The 26926-nt window shown below is 60.8% G+C and overlaps 3 protein-coding genes across 3 annotated transcripts; 2 read left to right on the plus strand and 1 right to left on the minus strand.

Moving 5' to 3' along the window:
- Positions 1–3872: 3872 nt before the first annotated feature.
- ZNF575 (zinc finger protein 575) lies at positions 3873–5681 on the plus strand. The gene is made up of 4 exons (XM_029066278.2): positions 3873–3905; positions 4117–4204; positions 4585–4774; positions 4876–5681. The coding sequence occupies exons 3-4, from the start codon at positions 4693–4695 to the stop codon at positions 5589–5591; spliced, it is 798 nt and encodes a 265-aa protein (XP_028922111.1). The 5' UTR covers positions 3873–3905; positions 4117–4204; positions 4585–4692; the 3' UTR covers positions 5592–5681.
- Positions 5682–5811: 130 nt separating this feature from the next.
- XRCC1 (X-ray repair cross complementing 1) lies at positions 5812–15303 on the minus strand. The gene is made up of 17 exons (XM_029066277.2): positions 15234–15303; positions 14258–14350; positions 12094–12201; positions 11243–11401; positions 11039–11113; positions 10834–10939; positions 10623–10759; positions 9918–10032; positions 9575–9821; positions 8770–8886; positions 7874–7985; positions 7638–7773; positions 7128–7182; positions 6872–7008; positions 6560–6650; positions 6294–6369; positions 5812–6044 (listed from the first exon to the last, which is right to left on the minus strand). Exons 1-17 carry the CDS (start codon positions 15282–15284, stop codon positions 5931–5933), a joined length of 1929 nt encoding a protein of 642 aa, XP_028922110.1. The 5' UTR covers positions 15285–15303; the 3' UTR covers positions 5812–5930.
- Positions 15304–21183: 5880 nt separating this feature from the next.
- Positions 21184–26423, plus strand: LOC100682109 (phospholipase A2 inhibitor and LY6/PLAUR domain containing). Its single transcript, XM_029065028.1, has 5 exons — positions 21184–21274; positions 23279–23395; positions 24126–24278; positions 25177–25320; positions 26207–26423. Exons 1-5 carry the CDS (start codon positions 21184–21186, stop codon positions 26362–26364), a joined length of 663 nt encoding a protein of 220 aa, XP_028920861.1. The 3' UTR covers positions 26365–26423.
- The last annotated feature ends 503 nt before the right edge of the window (positions 26424–26926 follow it).

Consider the following 26926-nt stretch of genomic DNA (forward strand, 5'->3'; position numbering starts at 1 on the left):
CGGTGCTCTGCACATAGTAAGAACTTAACAAATACCAACATTACTCCCATAAGAAGAAGAAGAAGAACTGTGTGATTTGTTAGCCGCCTACTATGTGCCAAGCACTGGGGTAGCATAGGGTCTCCCCAGTAAATCAGGGCCCGGTTTATTTACCTAGGGTGTTCCAGGGGAATCCGAGCCTTCTGGGGATTTAGGTCAGTTCTCTTTCCCTGGGATACACCGGAGCGGGAGGAGTTAACGGGTCCCTGTCCTCCCCATGAGTCACTGTCCTGTGAGGTCTTTATGGGAATTTTATGGTCGTTTTGAGAGCCCAGCCCCAGGGGAAATGCACAGTCATCAAGGAGGGATGAAGGCCAGAAAAAGGCACTCGCCCTCCACCACACCCACCTTCCCTCTGGCCTTCAACCTGCCCCTCCTTCAGCCGGAACTAGTTTCCCTCCTGGAACTCAGGTGCTCCTGTCCCCCTCCCTCCCTCCCTCCCTCCCTCCACTTCCCCCTCCATTCCCAACTCCCCCAGTGGAACCTCAATTTTGTCTATTTTGTCCCCCCCTCAACCACATCCTGCCTCTGGCCTGGGACGCCCTCCCTCCTCCTATCAGAAGAAAATGACTGTCCCCCTCCCCACCGCAGTTCAAAGCTTGAGTGATGGCCCATCTCCTCCAAGAAGCCTTCCCTGACTAAGTCCTCCCTTCCACTTCTCCCACTCCCTTCTGCGTCGCCCTGACTTGCTCTCTTTATTCATCCCCCCTCCTAGCCCCACAGCACTCATGTCCACATCTGTCATTTATTCATTTATCCGCCAAACTAACTCTCTTCCCCTCCTCAAAGCCCTCCTGAGAGCTCTCCTCCTCCAGGAGGCCTTCCCAGACTGAGCCCTCCCTTTCCCTCTTCTCTTCCTCCCCTCCCCAATCCCCTTCCTCCCTCCCTCTGCTCTACCCCCTTCCCCTCCCCACAGCACTTGTATAGATTTGTACATATTTATTGTTCTATTTTATTAACTCTGTGCATTTATCTACAGTTCTATTCATCTATTTTGGTGGTAGCAATGCCTGTCTACTCGTTTTGTTGACTCTATCTCCCCCTTCTAGACTGTGAGCCGGCTAAGTCCCCTTTCCCCCTGCTCCTCCCCCCTCCCTTCCCCTCTCCTCAGCACTGTGCTTATTTGTATAGATTTTAAAAATCCTATTTATTTTGTTAATGAGGTGTCCATCCCCTTGATTCTATTTATCCTAAGTTGTCTTGTTTTTGTCCTTCTGTCTCCCCCGATTAGATTGTGAGCCCGTCAATGGGCAGGGATTGTCTCTATCTGTTGCCTATTTGCCCATTCTAAGCGCTTAGTACAGTGCTTTGCACACAGTAAGGGCTCAATAAATACTATCGAATGAATGATTGTCTCTATCTGTTGCCGAATTGTACTCTCCAAGCACTTAGTGCAGTGCTTTGCACACAGTAAGCGCTCCATAAACCTGATTGAATAAATAGTAATATCTGTCTTCCCCCTCTTCACTATAAGCTCATTGCACGCAGGGAATGTGTCTGTTTATTGTTATATTGTCCTCTCCTAAGCGCTCAGAACAGTGTTCTGCACAGAGTAAGTGCTTAGTAAATACGTCTGAATGAATGAATAATAATGTTGGCATTTGTTAAGCGCTATGTGCCAAACACTGTTCTAAGCGCTGGGAGAGATACAAGGAATTCAGGTTGCCACATCTAGGGCTCACAGTCTTCATCCCCATTTTACAGATGAGGGGACTAAGGCACAGAGAAGTGAAGTGACTTGCCCACAGTCACACAGCTGACAGGTGGCAGAGCCTGGATTCGAACCCATGACCTCTGACTCCCCAACCCGGACTCTTGCCACTGAGCCACGCTGAATCTGCTCCCACCTCTGATTGCCCCGGCTCCCCTGACAACCAGGGCCAGGAGGAGCCATCTGGGTGCCCCCAGACTCAGCCCAATGGGTCTTTGCACCCTGGCTAGGCTGGGGTGGCCAGGCCTTCTCTGCATTTGGCCAGGAAATAAAATCCTATGCAAAATGAGAAACAAACAGTTGCAAAAAGCTGCCTTTTATGGGGTAGCAAATAAGAGTCCTGGGGTGAATCAAACGGGAGTCCAGCTTGTTCGTCCATGATTCTGTGGGTGCAGGGATCTCAGCCCCGGTCCCCAGCTCTTTCTTTTTGCGGCTCTTGCTCCGGACCCAAGACTCCCTTGGTTTCTCCCACCCTCCTGAACCCTGGCTCAACCCACATCCTCAAGCTGGAGTTCTGCACCATTTAGCATTTCCCCACAAACCTGGATTTGCATTCTACCACAGCAAATATTCACCGTGGGGGGGGGAGCCAGCTGGGGGGTGGGCAGATGCAAGGGAGGAAATGGCAACAGAGGTTCAAACCTCAACTTGGGCAGAAGGAAGTAACTCCAGGTAGTGCTACATGCTTCCTTCGCTCGCTTTCTCTCTTCCTATCCCTCCACTTCTGGCAGCGGTCGATCAGTGGTATCTACTGAGTGCTTACTGTGTGCAGTTCACTGCGCTAAACGCTTGGGAGAGTACGCTATAAGAGTTTGTAGGCAACAGCGGCCTGGCTCAGTGGAAAGAGCCTGGGCTTCGGAGTCCGAGGCCATGGGTTCGACTCCCGGCTCTGCCACTTGTCAGCTGCGTGACTGTGGGCGAGTCACTTCACTTCTCTGTGCCTCAGTGACCTCATCTGTAAAATGGGGATTAACTGTGAGCCTCACGTGGGACAACCTGATGACCCTCTATCTCCCCCAGCGCTTAGAACAGTGATTAGACTGTAAGCCCGTCAAACGGCAGGGACTGTCTCTATCTATTGCCGACTTGTTCATTCCAAGCGCTTAGTACAGTGCTCTGCACATAGTTAGCGCTCAATAAAAAATACTATTGCTCTGTGCATAGTAAGCGCTTAACAAATACCAGCATTATTACCAGTGGGCGGCTATACAGCCCAAGATGCGGCTTCCCACTCTGCAGGGTCCAGTTTGTGTTGAAGTCCAGTCTCTCTTGGCCAAAAGTATTACTCTTAATTACTATTAAAGTCCAACCTGTGCGATTGTCCCCATGGCAAGGGGAAAGATGGATAAGTTGGGAAAGTGAGGGAGGCACTTTGGGTCACTGAAAAGCTTCCACCAAGAGGGACCCCATTTTCTTCGTTTTCAAAGAACTGCAGTAGGGAGGATGGAGGTTAGACTTTGGAAACGGATTCGAACCCATGACCTCTGACTCCCAAGCCCGGGCTCTTACCACTAAGTCACGCTGCTTCTCTGGACTGTAAGCTCGTTGTGGGCAGGAAAGGTGTCTAGTGAGTATCCTAGCGTGCTCTCCCAATCGCTTAGCACAGTGCTCTGCACACGGGAAGCGCTCAATAAATACGACTGAATGGATGAAAATACATTGTGAAGATACATTGCTGTCCGTCTCCCCCTTTTAGACCGTGAGACCGTTGTCGGGCAGGGATTGTTTCTATCTGTTGCCAAATTGTCCATTCCAAGCGCTTAGTCCAGTGCTCTGCACACACATAAATACGAATGAATGAATGAATGAATAAAAACGGCGGCGCGATCAGGGAGCTTTTGGTCTTTTGGCGCAGCGCGGCCACCGTAGACCGCCTGCCGCCGCAGCCCCCTACCCTTTTTTCGTTGGTGTTCGGCTTTCCTCCACCAGGGTGCGCTGTCCGCCCCTTTCCCGCGCGCGCTCCCGCGCCCCCTTCTCTTCAGCGCGCACGCGCACGTCCCCCTCTTCGGGGGGGAATGCGTCATGCGGACGTAACCCCCGTGCGTGCGCGCGCCCGCCAGTGCAGCCCCCGCAGCCCCGAGAGCAGCGCAGCAGCAGCGGCGGCGGGAGGGGCCCCGAGCCCCGCCCCCCCCCCGGGGAGGGGCCGCGCGGACAGGTGAGGGGGGGAGGGGGCGGGGAGGCACCGCGGGCCGCGGCCGCCCCGGCGGGATTCCCGGGGGCGCGCTCCGTGGCTTCCTCCCTGCGGGGACGGGGGGAGGACGCCTGGGTCCGGGGGAGGAGAACGGGGTGTGGAGGTGGGGGGGGGGGGGGGGAAGGGTCGCGGAGGACAGCCCCGGACTGCGGCTCCCCTTTGCTCGTCCTCCCAGCTGCCTCCCCGCTGGGGATGAGGCCGGGCCGCGGGGGAGAGAGGAGTTAACGGGGCCTCCATGGCCCTCGCCTAGGACCGGACTGCAGGTAACCCCGGCGGGGCCCGCCCCCGGCGCGCGCATGCCCCTCCCCGATCAGTTAGGCCCCGCCCCCGGCGCGCGAGACACGCCCCCGTCATGCGCATGCCCCTTCCCTGTCACGTAGGCCCCGCCCCCGGCGCGCGCAGGACACGCCTCGGTCTCGTAGGCCCCGCCCCCGATGCGTGGACACGCCCCCCGGCGCGCGCACGACTCGTCCCCGTCAGTTAGGCCCCGCCCTCAGCGCGCGCATTCCCCGTCGCGTGGGCCCCGCCCTCAGCGCGCGCAAGACACGCCCCGTCGCGCGCCTGCCCCGCCTCCCTCATCTAGGCCCCGCCCCAACCCTGACGTCACACCCCGACCGCTCGGGCCCCGCCCCCACCGCCGCAGGCCTGGGCCCAGGCGTCGGGGCGCCCTCGACGGTCCCCATCCCCGGCCCGACGGTCCCCATCCCCGGCCCGCAGGTGTGGGTGGCCCGGGGCCCGGCCGCCGCCGACCATGCTGGAGCGAGGAGACCAGGCGGCCGGCGGCAGCGGGAGGACCCCCGTGGACAAGGACCCCGGCCTGACCAACGGAGGGGGTGAGAGGCGGGACGGGTGGCCCGGGACGGGACGGGGCGGCGGGGCCGCCCCTCGCCCCTCGCCTCTCCCCCCTCACCCCTCGCCTCTCCCCTCCGCTCAGCCTCCCGTAAAGCCAAGCCGAAGCGGAGCCGGCCCCCCGAGTCCGGGCCGGCGGGCGGGCGGGGGCCGGGGCCGGCGCCGCCCTCGCGCGCCCGCCGCCCGCCGCCCCCCCAGCGTCCCCACCGCTGCCCGGACTGCGACAAGAGCTTCTCCTACCCGTCCAAGCTGGCCACGCACCGGCTGGCCCACGGCGGCCAGCGGCCCCACCCGTGCCCCGAGTGCCCCAAGTCCTTCTCCTACCCCTCCAAGCTGGCCGCCCACCGCCTCACCCACAGCGGGCACCGTCCCTTCCCCTGCCCGGACTGTCCCAAGGCCTTCGGCCACCGCTCCAAGCTGGCGGCCCACCGCTGGACCCACTCCCCGGCCCGCCCCTACCCCTGCCCCGACTGCCCCAAGTCCTTCTGCTACCCGTCCAAGCTGGCCGCCCACCGCCACACCCACGCCGGGGGCGCCCGCCCCTACCCCTGCCCGCTCTGCCCCAAGTCCTTCTGCTACCCGTCCAAGCTGGCCGCCCACCAGCAGCGGCACGGGGCGGCCGCCGGCGCCGCCGGCCCCTCGCCGGCCCCCCCGGCGCCCGCGGCCCGGGAGGCGGCCGCCCCGCACCGCTGCCCCGCCTGCGGCCAGGGCTTCGGCCAGAGGCGGCTCCTGGCCCTGCACCAGAGGAGCCACCGTGGCGAGGCCAAGGCGGGCAAAGGAGCCAAGGCGGAGCGGGCCTGACCCCCTCGCCGGCCCCCCGCCTCCCCCGTCCCCCTCCACCCGGCCCTGCTCGCCCCTCAGCCGCCGCCAGCTTTCGGTCCCCGTCCCTCCCCCCCCCCGCCCCGCTCGCCCCTCGCCCTGTGCCAATAAACGGATGCGATTTCTACGAGCCGGGGTCCGCGTCGGCCGCCGGGGGGAGGGCGGAGGGGATGCGGCGGCGGACAGACATCCACACGACCGGCCGGCTACTCGGCGGGCTCCCGCTCTTTATTGGCCCGCCCCATTCGGACGAAGGGCCGGACCAGGCTCCCTCCGGGCGGGCGGGGAGGAGGAGGAGGAGGAGGGAGGCCCCGCCGCCCCTCAGACCTGGGGCACCACCCCGTAGAGCTGATGGGGCAGCAGCTTCTGGCGCTCGTTGCAGCTGTAGATCCAGCGGGGCCGGACGAAGGCCAGGGAGGGGTTGTCGGCCAGGGCCTGGCGGGGGGAGGCGAGATCCGGGTCAGACAGACCTCCCGAGATGGGGGGGCCTGAGGCGCCACACGAGAGGAGTTGGGAACGGGGGTGCCTACGCTTCGATTCAGTCGTATCCATTGAGCGCTCACTGTGTGCACAACACTGTACGAAGCGCTCGCAGGAAGGGAAATCGGTGGGGGGAGAAATCCTGGGAGGAATGCGGGGGGGGGGGGGGGGCTTCTTCCCTGCCCCCTCCCCACACCTCCTCACCTCTTCAAAGCTGGGGTCCCAGTCCTGAGCCGTGATTACGAACTGCACCTTCTCACTCATATAGTCCTCCAGCTCCCTGGCGGGAGAAGGGAGAGAAGGGGAGGAGGACGGGCAGCTGAGCCCAAGGTCCGCTCCGGCCCACCCTTGCTCCCCGGGACCTCGGACCACGGCTCCTTCCTCTCCGCTACCCCGGCGGGGGTCACCTTTCTCCCTCGCCCTCCTTGCTCCCACGGGACCTCAAGGCCCCGGGTGGTCCCCCACCTTACCCGTTGAAGGCTGTGACGTAGCGGACCAGTAGTCTTCGCTCCTGGCCTGGAAATTCTCCGTAGAGGAAGAAATGTTTGCCCTGGAAAAAGTCTGAGGACGGGGCGGAAGGCGGGACCACTGTATTAAGCACTTAGTACAGCGCCCCGCACACCGTACGCGCTCAATCAATACGAGCGAATGAACCGGGGGAAGTGCCCTCCCACGCCGCCTCCCGTCACGGGCCTGGGGCAGGACTCGCACAGCTTGGAGGTCTCCTGGAGGGGGTGCTGAGGGTGTGGGGCGATGGCGCGGGGGAGAAGGGGTGGGGGTACCTGGGAGTTGGGGGATGGGCAGGTCAGGGGTCTCCGTCTCCTCGTTGTCTGTGTTCTCGTCGGTTGAGCCCCCGTAGGGGTCTTCACCGTTCTTGACCTCCTCTGGGGGCCTCTTCCGACTCCTCAGTTCTGCCACCCTAAGCGAGCCCGGGACCCGGCAGCCATGCCTAGGCTCCGTTCCCCGTCGGCCCCCCTCTCCCCCCACCACGGCCCCCCGCCACCAACGCCTCCTCCCTCCCCCCCCTCGGCGGCCCACCTTCTCAGCTCGTCTTCGGTGTCCCCCGAATCCTCCGCCCCGTCGTCCCGTCCGTCTGAGACCAGAAACCCCGTCAGTTCACCGTTCCTCCCTCCCCTCCTAGCTCCCGCAGGTTCCCCCGCCCCCGGCTCGAAATAATAACCGTGACGGTATCCGTTAGGCGGTTAGGACGGGCCAAGCCCCGTCCGAAGCGCTGGGGTGGATACGAGCCGATCATGTGGACGCGGTCCCGGTCCCTCAGCGGGCTCACGGTCTTAATCCCCGTTTTGCAGAGGAGGGAACTGAGGCCCGGAGGAGTGATGCGGCTTGCCCAAGGTCGCACGGCAGAGAAGTGGTGGAACTGGGATTAGAACCCGGGTCCTTCTGACTCGCGGGCCCGGGCCCTATCCGCTAGGTCGTGGCTCGTCCCCCTCAACCCCGTTTCCTCGGAAATCGAGTCACCCTGCCCGTGCCACTTCCCCGAAGACCCAGGGTCCGGCCGGCCTCCCTCCCCGCGACTAAGGGACTCACCTGACTGCTCGCCCTCAGAACCCGTGTCCCCGTCCCGGGCAGAAGGGGCCGACTGGGTCTCCTCTGGGGTTTGGGGCCCGGGGGGAGAACCGGCTCTCGCCGGCCGGGGCTGGGGCTGGTGGTTGGCCTGGGGCCGCTGAGGGCCGGACACGGGAGGAAGCGGGGAAGGAGGTGTCAGTGGAGAGCGGGTCTGGATGCCCTCCACCCGCCCCGACTTAATAAGGGGGTTCGGCTACCTTGCGGGGAGCCCGAGGTGCCTCTTCCTCGCTGCTGCCATCCTCCTCCTCCTCCTCCTCCTCCTCCTCCTCTTCCTCCTCACTGCTGGATCTGGGTCCTGCCATGAGGTACCTGGGGATAGGAGGCTGGGTTGGGGGGCGGCCAAGGGTGAAGGGTTTGGGGGGCAGGAAACAGGGGAGAGAGGAAAGGGGGGAGAGAGGGCTGCCTAAATGGGCACAAGGGGGAGGATCAAGACAGGCGAAATACCTGCTCTCCTTCCTTAGACTGTGAGCCCCATGTTGGACAGGGACTGTGTCCGAATTTCTTTGCGTCTATCCCAGTGCTCGGCACAGAGAAAGCGCTTCTTGTTATTATTATTAATAACCATAATAATAATAGTGGTATTTGTTAAGCACTCACTCTGTGCCAGGCACCTTGCTAAGTGCTGGGGTGGATCCAAGCAAATCGGGTTGGACACAGTCCCTGTCCCATCCGGGGGCTCACGTTTCAATCCCCATTTTACCGACGAGGGATCTGAGGCCCAGAGAAGTGAAGTGACTTGCCCCAGGTCACCCAGCAGACAAGTGGCGGAGCCGAGACTAGAACTCATGACCTTCTGCCTCCCAGGCCGGCGCTCTACCCACTAGGCCACGCTTAACCAACACCACCGTTACGAGGCTGACGACGCAGGGGTCAGGGTGGAGGCCAGGGGGTCACAAGGGCAGCCCTCGGCGTCGGCGGGCACCTCCCGCCGCCCGGTCCGGCCCCCGGCCGGCGGGACTCTCGGGCAGAGGGGGAGGGAAGAGGAACGCCACCCACGGCCTCCGGCTTCCTCCCGGCGGCCAGGGTCAGGGCCGCTCCGGGCGGCGGGACCCTCGGGCCAGGGAGCCGTGCCCGGGGCGCGGGGCGGACTCACCGCCGGCAGGGCAGCCGTCGCCGGGTCCGATGGCAGTCCAGCACCCACTCCTTGCGCACGATCCGCCCGCCCCGGCTCAGCACCGCGCTGTACTTGGGGGTGTTGGCGAAGGCACAGCTGCGGGAGGAGACGGACGCAGGTCAGATTCCTCGCTGCCCACCCCGAGCCCGAAGCATGAGGGTGCTCTTGCGAGAATAGTAATTAAGAATCGTGGCATTTATTAAGTGCTTACTATGTGCCAGGCACTGTACTACTACTAAGAAGAAGAATTATGGCACTTATTAAGTGCTTACTATTGGCAGGCACCGTACTAAGCGCTGGGGTAGATGCAAGCAGAGCGGGTTGGATTCAGTCCCTGTCCCACGTGAGGCTCACAGTTTCATTCTCCATTTTACAGATGAGGGAACTGAGGCCCAGAGAAGTGAAGTGACTTGCCTAAGGTCACCCAGCAGACAAGTGGCGGAGCAGGGATTAGAACCCGTGCCCTTCTGACTCCCAGGCCCGTGCTCTAGCCACTGCGCCACGCCGCTTCTCCAAACGCTGGGGTGGTTACCGGGTAATTGGCGATTGGGTTGGACACAGTCTGAATCCCCTATTTTACAGACGCGGTAACTAGCCCAGAGAAGTGAAGCGACTCGCCCACAGTCACCCAGCAGACAAGGGGCGGAGGCGGTATTAGAACCCAGGTCCTCCTGACTCCCAGGCCCGGGCTCTACCTACTAGGCCACGGGAGGAGGGGCCGCCGGGGTGGGTAGGCCCGGCTCGCCCGCGCGAAGGGTAGCGGAGGGAGGGCGAGGGCACGTACATGAGGTGGGTGCTGTCGGCGGTCCAGTCGGGCCGGTACTTGGCGCCCATCTCCAGCGCCTTGTCCCGCAGCTCGGAGCGGAACGGGTTCTGGAAGCCACTCAGTACCACCACCACCCCCGCCAGGACCTGCCCCAGCTCCGCGCCGCCGCCCCGGGGCCTCCCCGGCGGCCCCCTCCTCTCTCCCGAGGCCTTGCCCCCGGCCGCCGGGGGCACCGGGGGCACCTCGGCCGCCGGAGGAGGGGCGGCTGGAGAGACGGACGAGAAGGGCACAGCGGTCAGCGCCGCCCCCGCCACCCCGAGGCCCCGCCACCTGCCTCCCCCCAGGCCCTTCCCTCCGCCACCTCTAGCTTTCTTGGGGGCCGAGGGTGTGGTACGAGCTGGGGGGGTCGGGGGTTTCCTGGGTCCCCCGGGCTCCTCTCTGCTCGGCTCCAGCTTCCTCTTGCCGGTGGCAGGCTCCTGGGGTGGAGAAGCCTGCGTCACCCTCTCCCCTGGATCCCTCCCCTCCTATTACTTCTATTAATGTCTGCCTCCCCCTCTAGACCCGTAAGCTCGTTGGGGGGGAGGGAACGTGTCTGTTTATTGTTCTGTTGTAAGTAACGACGGTACCTGTTAAGCGCTTACTACGTGTCGAACGCTGTTCTAAGTGCCGGGGTAGGTACGAGTTAATCCGGTCGGACACAGTCCCCGTCCCGCACGGGGGCTCACGCTCTTAATCCCCATTTTACAGATGAGGGAACTGAAGAGCAGGGAATCGAAGCGACTTCTCCGAGGTCACGCGGCACACTCGGAAGGGCTTCGTTTGGTGCTCCGCACACGGTAAGCGCTCAATGAATTCAAGTGACCGACGGGCCGCCCCGAGAGGCCGCCTTCGACTCATCCGCAGCCGCTGACCTCGCCCCGGATCGGATTCCCCTCCTCGTCTCTAGCCCTGCGTTCTTCCCCGGCCCCCTCCCGCCTAGCTTCTTCCCCGAGGGTCCCCCGCATCCCCCTGCATCGCTGCAGGCGAAAGCGGCCCCGGGGGCTTCGGTCGGGCTGGCTCCCCTCACCTTGTTGCTGCTGCTGCTGCTGCTGCTGCTGGGAGGAGGCTTGGTGACAGGGGGCGGGGGAGACGGGGTCGGGGTGGGCTCCGTAGCCTGGAGAGTGGCGGCTGCATAGCTGGGGCCCGGCTGGCCGCCGGCGGGGCCTGAGGGGGGAAAAGAGGGTCAGGGACCCAGGTGTCCGGCCGCCCCGTCCCCCGCACCCCGGGCGTCAGCTCACCTGGAGAGGTCTTCCCGACCCTGCTGAAGAACAGGGCCCCGGGGCGCAGGGAGCCGCCCCCGCCATCTTCCTCCTTGACCAGGAACTGGCCCAGCTTGGTCAGCCTCTGGGAAGGCACAGGGTCAGGGCGGCGCCGAGCGGCCGGGGAGGACGGGACACGGAGTCACGGCCGCCGGGGGAGAGCGAGGCGGGGCCGGGGTCTCACCGGACTCGGGGCCCCCGTCTCCTCCTTGTCGGGGGGGCTGTGGAAGCGCACAAAGGAGAGTCCGTAGGCAGCGTCCTGAGAGGGGGCAACAAGACAGCGAAGGGGATGACGGTCTTGCGCCGCGGCCGGCCGCGGCGTCCCCGCCTCCGGGGCCCGGCGCCTCCCGGCCGGGCTCCCTCGGTGACCGCCCCCCGGCCCCCGCACCTTGCTGTAGGGCTGGCTACACACCAGCTTGACCCGGTCCCAGCGTTTCTCGGCCACGGTCCGGACCAGCTTGTCGGGGCCGAACAGCCGGACCCGGTTGGGGTTGGAGTTGCTGCGGCTCTCGGAGGGCGACATGAAGGACGAGGTGACCAGCAGGACCTGTGGGCGATAGGGGATGATGATGATTGTGGTGTTTGTTAAACGCCTACTATGTGTCAGGCACTGTACTAAGCGCTGGGGTAGATTCGTTCGTTCAGTCGTATTTACTGAGAGCCTACTGGGTGCACAGTACTAAGTGCTGGGGAGAGTACAATATAACAACAGACACATTCCTGCCCGCAACATGCTCACAGTCTTGAAGGGGAGACAGACGTTAATATAAATAGATAAATTAGAGCTATAGACCTATGTGCTGTGGGGATGGGAGGATGAACGAAGGAGCAAGTGAGAGCAGCACAGAATGGAATGGGCGAAGAGGAGAGGGCTTAGTCAGGGAAGGCTTCTTGGAGGAGAGGTGCCCTCGATAAGGCTTTGAAGTGGGGGTAAATACAAGCTCATCAGGTTGGACACAGTCCCTGGCCCACACGGGGTTCACAGTCTTAATCCCCATTTTACAGATGAGGTAACTGAGGCCCAGAGAAGTGAAGGGACTGACCCGAGGTCACACAGCAGACAAGGGGCAGATCCGGGAATCGAACCCAAGTCCTCCTGACTCCTAGGCCCGGGCTCCGTCCACTGGGCGCATTGCTTCTGGGCTTCACACCCGGCCCAAGGCTCTCCCCGGCCACCCAGAAACACTCATGACTAGAACTCCCGCCCCCTGTGCCCCCGTACGCTGAGGGCACCCTCACCTCGTAGTCCTGCTCGCCGTCCCCGGCGGATCGGCCCGCCAGCACCTCCACGAACGCCGATCCATCGTTGCCGATGTCGAGGCTGTGAATCTGCTCCTCCTTCTCAAACTGCAGGCCGTGATCATGACAAAAATAAGAATTGTGACATTTTTTAAGCACTAACTACGTGCCGGGCTCCGGACTAAACGCTGAAGTGGATACAAGCGGTTCGGGTTGGACACAGTCCTGATCCCACATGGGGCTCTCAGTCTCGATCCCCCATTTTAGAGATGAGGTGATTGAGGCTCAGAGGAGTGAAGTGACTTACCCACGACCACACAGCAGCAGACAAGTGGGAGCCGGGATGAGAACCCACAGCTTTCTCTCAGGCCCGGTCTCTATCCAGGCCACGATCCCCCTCCTCCATCACCACCCATGCCCCCAGAGCCCTGGAGAGACTCCTAACCACTCCGCGGCCCCTCTCCCCGGTAAAAGCCTCCGCCTCTTCCAGGAAGCCTTCCCAAATCAATCCAACGGGCTCCCGCCGACGTCCACCTTCACCTGCTTGGAGGTTTGTTCGGCCGGGCCCCCCCGGAAGCGCTGTCGTGTGTTTGACGGCTTCTCCCTACCCGACTCCACCGTTTCCATCGCCCAAGGCAGGGACCGTGTCTTCTGGCTTGGACTGTGCCTTCCGGCCAGGTGGGCTCAGGCACTTCTAGTGGAATGTGTGTATCCATCGTGCCCCGAACCCCCATCAGACGGGAAGCTCTTCTCGGTCTCTCTTTCAATCGAGAGTACTGAGTCCTTATGGGGTGCAGAACACTTGGCAGGGCATGTAGCCTCTGAAGACACTTTTAAGACACTCAAGCAACTCATGGGAGAAGTCCGAGTTTAACGTAACCGGCACGTGAGCTGGATGCTCTCTCCCCCACCGGACTGTAAACCCCTTGGGTGTATTCTGGATAATAAAAATAATAATTATGGCATTTGTTAGGCACTTACGATGTGCCCAGGCTCTGTCCTAAGTACAGGGGTGGAGACAGGCAAATCAGGTTGGACTTAGTCCCTGTCCCACGCGGGGCTCACGGTCTCAACCCCCATTTTGCAGATGAGAGAACTGAGGCACAGGGAAGTGGCCTGCCCAAGGCCACAGAGCAGACAAATGGCGGAGCCGGGATTAGAACCCATGACCTTCTGACTCCCAGGCCCGTGCTCTATCCACTAGGCCATGCCGCTTCTCCCCAGGGCCTAGCACACACTGAGAGTTGGCCGATTAGCAGTCCAGGCCCTGTGGAATTTACTCAATCGAATCAGTTCTGACTAGAGGGCTTTACAGTCTCGAAAGACACCAGTTAGTCGGTCATATTTATTGAGCGCTTACTGCGCGCAGAACACCGTACTATGCGCTTGGGAGTACGATACGACAATAAAGCAGATTCCCGGCCCACAACAAGCTTACAGTCTAGAGGGGGAAACGGATATTAACGTAAATAAACTATAGATGTGAACATAAACGTTGTGGGGCTGCAAGGGGGTGATGAATAAAGGGACCAAGTCAAGGTGACGCAAAGGAGAGGGAAAAGAGGAAAGGAGGGGCTTAGGGAAGGCTCCTTGGAGGAAATGTGCCTTCAAGAAGGCTTTGAAGCAGGGACAGTAGTTGTCTGTCAGGCAGAGGGAGGATATGGACGAGAGGCTGGCGGCGAGTCAGATGAGATGGAGAGACGGTGAGCAGGCTGGCGTTAGAGGGGTGCAGTGTGCGGGCTGGTTCGTAGTAGGAGAGATAGGAGGGGATTGAGAGCACGCACACCCAGAAATGGAGACGATTCGATCACTGGTTACCCATGAACGCAGCCAGGGAGGAGAGGGAGCCGGCAGGGACGCTGGTAAACCGGGGAAGGCTCCCTGCAGCAGGTGGGCTTTGAGCTGAGACCGAAAGGATTGGAGGTTTGGGGCCACGGGGCACCCGGTCAGAGCACTTGGCGGTGGCGGGGGTGGTCTGAAAGGGGAGAGGGACGGGATCCCGGCCCCCGGGAGATGGGTCTGGGGGCAGAAGACGGGACGGTCACGGAGCAGATGGAGAAGGGCGCACGTCCGAGTGCAGGCGACGGACCCTAGCTCCAAGGCCTGGGGCCTGGAGGGAGAGAGGCGGCTGGGGGGGCCTCGGCCGTCCCTCCCCGTTCCTCACCTGCAGGATGACGGAGATCTGCTTCTCCCCGGCTTTCCCCGCCCTCCACTTGCGGTAGGTATCGGCCTTCAGCAGGTTCTCTGCCGAGTGAGTCTGGGGGAGGAACGGGGAAGAGGGGGGGCTCGTGGCGCTAGCCCTCCCTCGGCGGGGCTCGGGGCTCGCCCGGGACCCCTCCCCGCACCCGGACCCGCACCCGCTCCCTAGGCCGGGGCCACCCCCGGGACCTCTCCCAGGGTCCAAAAGCCACGGCTGGGGGGGGGGGGGGTCGGGATCGTCCCTTAGAAGGAACCTATAGGAGCCCCTTGTCCCCTACATCACTCCTCTCCTCGGAAGTTTCTTAAAACCGGAAGGTGGTGGGCCCACTCTCCCCGGAAATCCCCTATAGCCGGCTCCCCTTCGCCCTGGAAAGTCACCCATAGCCGGGCTCCTCGTCTCCCCGGGAAGCCCCCAGAGCCAGCTCCCTTTCTCCCCGGAAATTCCCCTCTAGCCGGCTGCCCTCTCCCACGAAAATTCCCCTATAGCCGCCCCCCCCCCCGCGCTCCCTGGAAAAACACCTATAGGGAGCTGATCGTCTCCCCGGAAAGCCCCCCAAAGCCAGCTCCCCCGCTCCCCGGAAATTCCCCCCATAGCGGGCTCCTCTGTTCCCTGGAAATTCACCTATAGTCAACTCCCCTGCTCCCCGGAAAGCCCCCAAAGCCAGCTCCCCTGAAATTCCCCTATAGCAGGCCCCCCTGCTCCCTGGAGATTCACCTATAGCCAACTCCCCTTCTTCCCGGAAGTTCCCCTATAGCGCCCCCCCGCGCTCACTGGAGCTTCACCTATAGCCAAACTCCCCTTCTTCCCGGAAGTTCCCCTATAGCGCCCCCCCCCCGCGCTCCCCGGAAGTTCCCCTATAGCGTGCCCCCGCTCCCCGGAAGTTTCCCTGCAGGCGAAGCCCCCTCCCGGCCGGAAGCCCCCGGTGCGGTGCCGGCCTCACCGGGTCCTGGCTGCTGCAGGACACCACGTGTCGGAGGCGGATCTCCGGCATGGCGGGGCCGGGAGGGGAGGGGAGGAGGGGGGGGGGAGGGGAGGCGCGCGCCGCCCGCTCCTCGCTGACGGCGGCCCCGCGCAGGCGCGCCGGACCCTCGGCGTTCAAACTGGCGCGCGCGCGCTCCCCGGCGACCGCGCAAGCGCACCGCGCCGCCTCCCCCTCCCCCGCGGGAGGGACGTCCCTTACGCGCAGGCGTGAAAACCCCCTAGCAACCGCGCCGGCGACGGCGCAAGCGCATCGCGCCGCCTCCCCCTCCCCCGCGGAAAGGACGTCCCTTACGCGCAGGCGTGAAAATCCCCCTAGCAACCGCGCCGGCGACGGCGCAAGCGCACTGCGCTGCCTCCTCCTCCCCCCCCCAGGGAGGGAAGTCCTTACGCGCAGGCGTGAAAATCCCCCTAGCAACCGCGCCGGCTTTGGCCCCGCCCCCTCCTCCCCGGCTCCGGCCCCGCCCCCTCCAGCCCCTCGTAGTCACCTCCATCTAATAATAATGATGATGATCATGCATTCATTCATTCATTCAATAGTATTTATTATTATTAATACTAATAATGTTGGTATTTGTTAAGCGCTTACTCTGTGCAGAGCACTGTTCTAAGCGCTGGGGGAGATACAGGGTCATCAGGTGGTCCCACGTGAGGCTCCAGTCTTCATCCCCATTTGACAGATTTTATTTAATAATGTTGGTATTTGTTAAGCGCTTACTCTGTGCCGAGCACTGTTCTAAGCGCTGGGGGAGACACGAGGGAATCAGGTGGTCCCACGTGGGGCTCAGTCTTAATCCCCATTTTACAGATGAGGGAACTGAGGCCCAGAGAAGTGAAGGGACTTGCCCACAGTCACCCAGCTGACAAGTGGCAGAGCCGGGATTCGAACCCATGACCTCTGACCCCAAAGCCCGGGCTCTTTCCACTGAGCCACGCTGCTTCTTCTATATTTATTTATTGAGCGCTTACTCTGCGCAGAGCACTGGACTAAGCGCTTGGAATGGACAATTCGGCCACAGATAGAGACCATCCCTGCCCATTGACGAGCTCACGGTATTTGTTAAGCACTTACTATGTGCTGAGCACTGTTCTAAGCGCTGGGGTAATAATAATAATGATGATGATGATGGCATTTGTTAAGCACTTATTATGTGCGAAACACCTTTCTAAGCGCTGGGGGGATACAAGGTGATCGGGTTGTCCTACGTGGGGCTCAGTCTTCATCTCCATTTTAATAATAATAATAATGATGGCATTTGTTAAGCATTTACTATGTGCAAAGCACTGTTCTAAGCGCTGGGGAGGATACAAGGTGATCAGGTTGTCCTACGTGGGGCTCACAGTCTTCATCCCCATTTTAATAATAATAATAATGATGGCATTTGTTAAGCCCTTACTAATGTGCAAAGCACCGTTCTAAGCGCTGAGGAGGATACAAGGTGATCAGGTGTCCCACGTGGGGCTCACAGTCTTCATCCCGATTTTACAGATGAGGAAACTGAGGCCCAGAGAAGTGAAGTGACTTGCCCAAGGTCACACAGCTGACTAGTGGCTTAACGGGGATTCGAACTCATGACCTCTGACTCCCAAGCCCGGGCTCTTTCCCCTGAGCCACGCTGGGGGAGATACAGGGTCACCAGGTTGTCCCACGTGGAGCTCACAGTCTTCATCCCCATGTTACAGATGAGGTCACTGAGACACCGAGGAGTGAAGTGACTTGCCCAAGGTCACCCAGCTGACAAGAGGCAGAGGTAGGATTAGAACCTGTGACTTCTAGACTCCCAAGCCCGGGCTCTTTCCACCGAGCCACGCTGTAATAATAATAATGACGGTATTTGTTAAGCGCTTGCTATGTGCCAAGCACTGTTCTAAGTGCTGGGGGAGATACAAGGTCATCAGGTTGTCCCACGTGGGGCTCGCAGTCTTAATGAAGCAGCGTGGCTCAGTGGAAAGAGCCCGGGCTTGAGAGTCAGAGGCCACGGGTTCCAATCCCCCTTCCGCCACTTGTCAGTTGTGTGACCTTGGGCAAGTCACTTCACTTCTCTGGGCCTCAATTCCCTCATCTGTAAAATGGGAATGAAGACTGTGAGCCCCACGTGGGACAACCTGATGACCCTGAATCTACTCCAGCGCTTAGAACAGTGCTCGGCACATAGTAAGCGCTTAACAAATACCAACGTTATTATTATTAAGTCACTTCACTTCTCTGGGCCTCAGTTCCCTCATCTGTAAAAAGGGGATGAAGACTGTGAGCCCCACGTGGGACAACCTGTTCCCCCCCAGTGCTTCGAACAGTGCTTTGCCCATAGTAAGCGCTTCACCAATGCCATTATTATGAATCCCCATTTTACAGAGGCAGGCACAGAGAAGTTGTGACTTGCCCAGAATCATAGAGCTGACAAGCGGCGGAGCCGGAATTAGAACTCACGACCTCTGACTCCCAAGCCCGGGCTCTTGCCACTGAGCCACACTGTTTCCACGTGCCCCAGCAACCGGTTCGGGGGGGGGGGGGGGAACCCTCCCTCGATTGTGATTGGTCGCTGGGCCCCGGCCCGGGGGGGAATCTTCACTCTCATTGGCTATCGGCCGGGCGGGGGGGAAAACCTTCCACCTCTGCAACCGAGTTGAGGGCGCTCCCTGCCCTCAAGGGTTTACAATTTAGTGGGGGAGACAGATATTAAAATAAATTACAGATAAAGGGAAGCAACAGACACTAAGGTCATGGACATAATTGCTGTGAGGGTGGGGGTTGAATGAGTGTCAGAGTGTTTAAGGGATACAGACCCAAGTGCCCGGGCGGCCTCGAAGGGAGGGAGAAAAAGGTGGGGCGAATGAATCAATCATTTCCCCTCCTCCCTTTTCCTTTTGCGTCACCCTAGCACTTGGGTTGGTACCCTTTATTCACCCCACCCTCAGCCCCACAGCGTTTATGTCCATATCCGTAATTTATTTGAACGTCTGCCTCCCCCGACGAGTCTACCAACTCTCATATTGTACTTTCTCAAGCCCACGGCACGGTCCTCTGCACACAGTAAGTGCTTATTAAAAAGGGTTGATTGATTGATATCGCTCTTACCGGGTGCGGAGCACTGCATTAAGCTCTGGGGAGAGTACGAATCAAAGAATAATAATAATAATGATGGGATTTGGTCAGCGCTTACGACGTGCAGAGCACTGTTCTAAGCGCTGGGGGGGGGCGGAAAGTAGGTGATCAGGTTGTCCCACGTGGGGTTCGCAGTCTTCATCCCCATTTTACAGATGAGGGAACTGAGGCCCAGAGAAGTGAAGTGACTCGCTCAAAGTCACACAGCCGGCAAGCGGCGGAGCCGAGATTAGAACCCATAACCTCTGACTCCCAAGCCCGGGCTCTTTCCACTGAGCCACGCTGCTTCTCTTAAAGAACGATGGTGATGATGGTGATGATCGTATTTAAGCGCTTACTATGTGCCAAGCACTGTTCTAAGCACTGGGGTGGATACAAGGTCATCAGGTTGTCCCACGTGAGGGTCAGAGTCTTCGTCCCCATTTTACAGATGAGGTCACTGAGGCCCAGAGAAGTGAAGTGACTTGCCCACAGTCACACAGCTGACAAGTGGTGGGGCCGGGATTAGAACCCACACCCTTGATTCCCAAGCCCGGCCTCTTTTCACTAAGCTACACCAGGAAAGGCGTCTTATTGTTATGGTTATTATACTGTAATATAATCATAATTATAATAATAGTATCTGTGAAGCATTTACTATGTGCCAAGTATTGTTCTACGCACTGAGGTCGATACGAGATAATTAGGTCCCGCATGGGGCTCACGGTCTAAGCAGGAGGGAGACTATCTATTGAACCCCCATTTTGCAGACTAGGAAATGGAGGCCCAGAGAAGTGACTCGCCCAAAGTCACGCAACAGGCAAGTGGCAGAGGTGAGATTAGAACCCGGGTCCTGGGACTCCCAGGCCCGTGCTCTTTCCACTAAGCCACGCTGCTTCTTGGAGGAGGTGTGATTTTAGTAGGACTTTGAGGATGGGAGTCTGGCGGAGATAAAGGGGAAGGGAGTTACGTGAGGGGAAGGAGTGCAATAGATTCCGACTCTGCACCCGTGGCCGCCGATCCGCTATTCCCCCCTACGGACTGTAAAATCCGCTGGAATAGAAGAGCCTTTCAGGCAAGGCCGGGGTCTACCTAGTCTATCACGCCTTCCCAAGTGCTCAGTATGGTGCTCTGCACACAGTTAAGCGCCCACACGGGAATCATCGACTGACTGTCAGAATAGCAGGGAGGGCGATGAGATGCTGGGTAATAGGATCGGAACAGAGGGCAGGTAAAAGGAGCGAGAAACAAATCCCGTGTCAGCCCACCGAGGGTATTTATTGAGTGCAGAGCACTGTATTAAGCGCTTGGGAGAGGATAACACGATCCAATTGGCAGGCACGATCCCCGCCCACAAGGAGCTTACGGGTGATGTGAGGGGTTCCGGGGCTAAAGCACATTATTTTCCCCGAGCCCCCTCCCTACTCCTCTTCCCTGCGCCTCTCTGCAACCGGGCACGCCAAATGTGAGAAAAATAGGGAAAGGGGGAAATATTTCATTGTTCATTGTTTGTCTGGCCCGGCGGCCTCTCCCCGTCTGGGTGTGGCGGGCAGATGCGGGGTAGGGCCAGGGTCTCCTCCCAACGGGGATGGCGCCAAGCCTGCTGGATGTTTACTGCCTCGCTTCTTACCCCCGGGGGCCGAGAGATGACCTCGGGGTGGCCGGGGACTCCCCGCTCCTCAGCCTTCCTGCTCTGGGGGAGCGACTCTGCTCACCTGCCTCACCGTCGCCAGTCTTTCGGCCTCGCCCTCGCCCTGACCCTAGCTTCGCTGAACAGCGGGCCCTCTGAGGTCACGGAGCCCTGAACGATTATCCGGTCGGCCCGACGGTTAGAGCGGCCCTAGCCCTCTCCCTCCCTCTAAGCTCTACCCTGACCCCTCGACCCGTCCATCCCGCCCCGACCCGCGACTCTCCCCGCCAGCCTCGCCCACCCGCGGGACCCGGCGGCGAGGGCGACCGAGGCCGTGGGTGGGCACTGGAAGGGAACGATGAAGAAGCCGCAGCCGGCTGGCGAGGGGCAATAGCTTCGGGTGGGAGAACACCCAGGCTTTCGGGCCCCCGGCCTCCACGGCGACACGCAAGAACACGCCACCGCAGGTGAGGGCAGGCGTGTGGGGCCGTGCTCCCTCCACGCCCAGCTGGCCACATTCCTGAGACACAGCGGAGGAGAGAGTAGGCCCCGAGAGCGCCCCAGGCTCCAGCTGCCCGCGAGATCCATCCCCTGACCCCACTCGTCGAGGGCCAGACCCCGCGCCTGGCTCCACGAGCCCCGGGACCCGGGAGCCGGGCCGCAGCCGGGCCCCGGTGGCCGGCGGCGGCCAGAGGAGCCCGGGTGTTCCCCAGCTGGACCCAGGTACCTGGAGCTGAGGGGCCAGATGTGGACGAGGGCCTGGACGAGGACGTACAAACGGTGAAGGGGGCTCGATTATCGTCCCGCCGTTCCTGACATCTCCGGAGTGCTTACCTCGTGCGACGAGCTGTACTAAGCACTGGGGAGAGGTCTATGCGTAACGAATAGCCCACGGTCCCTGGCCCTCAGGCAGCTCTCGGTCTAAAGGTCGGGCGGGGCGGGGCCCGATGCCAGCCTCCCGTGTGGGTGTCTGGCCCCGGCCCCAGCCTCGAATCTGGCCCGGGTATTGTCTCGGGTCCTGGGTCCCAGGCATCCCGGGCCAGGCCTCCCAGCTCTTTTTATTTTCCAAGAGCGCGTGGGGGCCGGGTGGGGCTCTCCTGCCCGCCCCGCCTCGGCTGACCCCTCCCCTCCCCTCCCCTGCTCTGGCCCTTTTATAAAGCCCATGGGCCGGAGGGGCAGACCAGACCCCTGTCTGTCATCATGCCAGCTCCTCTGCTACTCTCCCGGTCCCCCAGGCCACCTGGCCCGGTCCTGTTGAGCCTGCTGGCGCTCTGCCTCCTGCTGTCCCCGGGTGAGTCAGTGTCCCCGATGCCCGGGTTTGGGTTCTGGGTCGGCGGGGAGGGCCGGTGGGCCGGACGTCCGGATGCAGGGAGGGCCGGCGCAGCGGGAAGGATGCTTTGAGTAAGGCGGGGGAATCTGGGAGCCGAAATGGCAGCACTGGGAAAAGTGGGGGAGCGGGATGTCTGGATCTGGGGGGGTCGCGGGCCCAGGTCAGACAGAGCTGGGAAGCAAGAAGCCTTGGTTCTGGACTGAAGGACGGGATGCCTGGGTTCAGGGGTCAATGCGCATGGTGCGGAACCCCTGGGTTTGGGGACTTTGGGGGGGAACAGGGGCTTAGGGAGGGGGGCAGGACCCCTGGGTTCTGAGAGCCTAGGGGTCCCGCAGGCAGAGCCGTTGTCTCTCTTCAGGAAGAGAATCAAGAGTAACCACAGCTGACTGATGCCGCCGGCAGCCCTCGTAGCCCCGGGGCCTGCAGGAGAGGAGCCCATCTGGCAGCCGCACAACTGGGTCCTTGGTCCCTCCCCCTTCTCCGTACCTCCGGGCGGAGGAGAAGAGAAGGGGGGGGAGCCGGTTGGACAGCCCCGGGTGGGGCGGAGAACGGGTGGGAGAACCCGGGCTGGTGCTGGAGCTGGGCGGGATCCCCACAGTGGGATCGACAGGGCAGGACTCGGGTACTGGCCTGTCCCGGGACCCAGGCCGCCCACCTTCCAGATTCCCGCAATCTCCAGCGCACCGCGCCCCCGGCCGAGGTCCATCCCGGGACCCAGGCGTCCTGCTCTCCAGTCCCCAGCCTAGCTCCCGGACTCCCAGGCCCTCGTTCTCTATCCCACCGTCAGCCTCCGTGGCTGGGAAGCCCGATCCGGCGGACCCCGGTGGCTTCCCCGCCCCACGGCCTTAAGTGGCACCAACTGGCCTCGCCGGCCTCAAGCAATAATAATCGTGCTATCTGTTAAGCGCTTTTACTAGGTGCCAGGCACTGTCCTAAACGCTGGGATAGACACAAGGTAATTGGGGTAGACACATCCCGGTCCCACGTGGGGCTCACAGTCTTAATCCCCATTTTACAGATGAGGTAACTGAGGCGCAGAGGAGCGCAGTGACTTGCCCAAGATCACACGGCAGACAAGCGTCGGAGCCGGGATTCAGCGCGGCCTAACGGAAAGAGCCCGGACCTGGGAATCAGAAGGACGAGGGTTCCGCTCCCGGCTCCGACACGTTTCTGCTGTGCGACTTTGGTCAAGTCACTTCACTACTCCTGTGTCTCACTTACCTCATCTGTAAAATAATCATAATAATGTTGGTATTCGTTAAGCGCTTACTCTGTGCAGAGCACTGTTCTAAGCGCCGGGGGAGATATAGGGTCATCAGGTTGTCCCCCGTGAGGCTCAAAGTTAATCCCCATTTGACAGATGAGGTGACCGAGGCACAGAGAAGTGACTTGCCCACAGGGAATGAGACTATGAGTAGTCCTATGTGGGACAGGGACTGTGTCCAACCTGATTAACTGGTATTTACCCCAGCGCTTAGTACAGCGTCTGGCACACAGTAAGAGCTTAAGGAGTACCATTAAAAAAAAAAGGAGCCAGCTTGACCAATGATATGGGGCAGGGGCCGGCCCCTCGCCCCCATCCCCAAATCAGGAGATCGTCTACCTGTCCCAGAGCCCAGGCGTCCTGGCCTCCAGCCCCTGTAATTACCGGCCCAGCTCTGCCCGGCTCTCTCCCCTGTCATCACTCGGAGTCGCTTCCCGCCGCTTTATTGTCTGCGTCGCGTCCCTCCGCTGACGGGGAAACTGAGGCAAGAGGCGGGGTTGGGGCCTACCCAGCTCGGGAGCCAGTCTCTGCCGGCCGGGCCTTCGGCTCTCGGGCTCTAAGGACCCAGGCGCCCTGCCCCTCCTGGCCCCGGCCCCTGCCCCTCCGGGCAAGCCCGGGGTGGGGGGGATTCGGGAGGGATCCCCCCCTCCCCGCAGGCCGGGTGGGGTGATGACCGGGTCTTGTCCCCCCCCCCAACCCAGGCCACCCGCTGAGCTGCGAGGTCTGTAAGGGCTCCGGGCCTTCCTGCTCCGGGAAGCTCAAAACCTGCGAGGGCGGGAAAGACGGCTGCGTGGTCATCGTGGGAGAAACCGTGACAGGTGCGGGGTGCGGGGCGAAGCGACGGACCCCGCCGTCAAAGAGGGGAGGGGGCGGCGGGGTCTCCACGGGCTCCGCTGGGTCTCCCTCGCCGTGGAGGCCGGGGATGGTCTGCGTCGCGGCCCTCCTCGGACGGGGAAACAGAGGCAAGAGGCGGGGTTATAGTTATTATTATTATTATTGTATTCATTCGATCGTATTTATTGAGCGCTCACTGTGTGCAGAGCACTGGACTGAGCGCTTGGAAAGTACAGTTCGGCAACAGATAGAGACAATCCCTACCCAACAACGGGCTCACAGTCTAAAACGATGGAGACGGACAACCCTACAAGTAGACAGGCATCAAGAGCGTCAAAATAAGTAAATAGAATTATAGAGCTATACGCACGGCTTACTATGCGCCAAGCACCGTTCTAAGCCCGGCGGCCGATACAAGGTCATCAGGTTGTCCCACGCGGGGCTCCCGGTCTTCATCCCCATTTTCCAGATGAGGTGTCGGAGGCGCAGAGAACTTAAGTGACTTGCCCGAGGTCACACAGCAGACGGGTGGCGGGGGCGGGATTAGAACCCAGATCCTCTGACTCCCAAGCCCCTGCTCTTTTTACCAAACCAAGCTGCTCCTCTGTGGGTTGGGACCTACCCGGCTCAGGAGCCAGTCTCTGACCGCCCGGTCCCCAGAGGGGATTGTGGGTGGGGGGAGCGCGTTCTGTGACTCAGTTTCCCTCCCGCCAGGTGGCCGGAAATCTCTGGACACGTTCAAGTCCTGCGTCAAGTTCAGCGACTGCCACTCGGGCTTCATCTCGACCACCATGGGACCCCGGGATTACCTGGTCTCTAACGCCCGGTGCTGTCAGAACGACGGCTGTAATCGCGGGACCCTCTCCGGTGGGTCCCTTCCTGGTCCGGGCCCCGGGCCCCGGACCCGCCTCTTCGGACCTAAGTGTCCCCCCGTGTCCCTTCCCACCCCCCCGATTGTCCCCATAATTAGTTGCATCCTGGTCCTGGAACCTCGAAGTCCGGCTTCCTCCCATTCATTCATTCATTCATTCATTCGTATCTATTGAGCACCTACTGTGTGCAGAGCTCTGTACCGAACGCTTGGGAGAGGACACTATAACAGCAAGCAGACACATTCCCCGCCTAGGGAGCTCCCCTGCTCTCGCCCCACAGCAAAGCGAGTCGATTTCTTTGGGTGTGATCCTTCCGCCGTCCCCAGAACCAGTCGGAGATCATGTTTTTAAATGGTATTTATTAAGTGCTTACTGTGGGCCAGGCACTGTATTTAGCGCTGGGGTAGGCACAAGCTAGTCAGGTTGGACACGGTCCCCGTCCCACATGGGGCTCGCAGTCTTAACTCCCGCTTTGCAGATGAGGGAACCGAGGGCCAAAGAAGTGAGGTGACTTGCCTAAGGGCGCCCAGCGGACAAGGGGCTAAGCTAGGATTAGAACTCGAGCCCTTCTAACGCCCAGGCCCGTGCTCTAACCATTAGTCCACGCCGAGGGCTGATCGACCAGTATGTGGCTCCTCTCCTCGGAGCCCGGGATCAGAGGGGTGGGGCCAGGCCTCTCCCCACCCCACTCGACTATATGTGCTATTTATTTTTGTTATTTCTATTAATGTCTTCTATTAAAGACATTAATAGAATGTCTTCCCCCTCTAGACGGCTGTGGGCGGGGAATGTGTCCGTTCTATTGTCCTCTCCCAAGCGCTTAGTACAGCGCTCTGCAGCACGCAGTACGGGCTCAAGAAATATGATTTCCCCTTCGACCCTCCCCCCCTCAGCGCCCACCAACAACCGGACGGAGAACGGACTCAGGTGTCCGGGCTGCATGGTCCCCTTCCAGGACAGCTGCCCGGGGAAGGAGATGGCGCGTTGCGTCGGCCTGGAGACTCACTGCATCTACTTCTCCGGGACCGTGCAGGCCGGTGAGGACGGGGTCTGGGGGCGTGGGTCGGTCCCGGGGGAGGGGCCGGGGCGGGACAGCCTGGTGCCCCCCCCCAGGACAGAGTCTTAGACGGCACTGAGGGTGGGATGGAGGGGAGTGGGTTGGGAAGGGGCCACCTGGGAAGAGTGGACTGGTCCCTTCCTCCCTGCTTCCCCGCCTCAGAAGTGATGGAATCCGTTAAGCACCGTTCGAAGCGCAGGGTAGATACGAGCTAATTAATGCTAATAACTGTGGTATTTCTTAAGCGCTCACCATGTGCTAGGCGCCGTTCGAGCGCTGGGGTAGATGCAGGGTAACTGGGTTGGACACAGTCCCCGCCCCTCAGTAGGGCTCACTGTCTTCATCCCCATTTTACAGATGAGGTAACCGAGGCCCGGAGAAGTGAGGTGACTTGCCCAAGGTCACCCGGCGGACAAGCGGAGGAGCTGGGATTAGAACCCAGGTCCTTCTGATTCCCAGGCCCACGGTCTACCCGCTAGGCCACGCTTAGAGAAAATCATAGTATCGATTTAAGCAGCATGGCGCAGCGGAGAGAGCACGGGCCTGGGAGTCATGGGTTCTAGCCCCGGCTCTGCCACTTGTCAGCTGGGTGACCTTGGACGAGTCACTTCACTTCTCCGTGCCTCGGTTTCCTCCTCCGCAGAATGGGGATTGAGACGGTGAGCCCCGCCCGGGACGGGGACTGTGTCCCACCCGATTCGTTTGTATCCACCCCAGCGCTTAGTACGGTGCCTGGCTCGGAGTAAGCGCCTGAGAAATACCATCATTATTATTAAGCGCATACTACGGGCAGAGCCCTGTCCTGAGCGCTGGGGAAGAATTCCCAGGGGGGAATTAGACACGGTCCCCGTCCTTCGGGCCCGCAGGCATCATCAACACCAAGTTCGCGTCGCGGGGCTGTGCCACGGAAAGTGCGTGCCAAGTGCGGGAGAGCGTGGACGTGCCTTCGGCCACCTACACCTACCGCCTCAAACGGGCGGACTGCGAACCTGCGCCGCGACCCCCGGGCCGGGCGGAGAAATGAGACCCCGACCCCAAGCCCAACTCGCGTCCTCCCGGATCAATAAATCCAAGCCAGAGGTCCAGAGACTCCCGTTCCAATCCCGCCGGTCCTCCCACACCCCCCGCTCTGTGGCCTTTCCCCTCTCCACCTTCCCCACTTTCTCCCTTTCCCGTTATCCAGCTTCGTTCATTCAATCGTATTTATTAATACGAATAATGTTGGCATGTGTTAAGCGCCTACTAGGGGCAGAGCACTGTTCTAAACGCTGGGGAGGATACAAGGCGATCGGGTTGTCCCACGCGGGGCTCACAGTCTTGAGCCCTATTTTACAATGAGGTAAACTGAGGCGCAGAGAAGTGAAGTGACTCGCCCGCGGTCACGCAGCTGACAAGCGGCAGAGCTGGGATTTGAACCCATAACAATAATAATGTCGGTGTGGCGTTAAGCGCTCACTAGGTGCAGAGCGCTGTTCTAAGCGCTGGGGGAGATAGAGGATAATCAGGTTGTCCCACGTGAGGCTCACAGTTTATCCCCATTTTAGAGATGAGGGAACTGAGGCCCAGAGAGGCGAAGCTGACAAGCG

The sequence above is a fragment of the Ornithorhynchus anatinus genome, chromosome 5 (genome assembly GCF_004115215.2).
Source record: "Ornithorhynchus anatinus isolate Pmale09 chromosome 5, mOrnAna1.pri.v4, whole genome shotgun sequence".
Classification (NCBI taxonomy): domain Eukaryota; kingdom Metazoa; phylum Chordata; class Mammalia; order Monotremata; family Ornithorhynchidae; genus Ornithorhynchus; species Ornithorhynchus anatinus.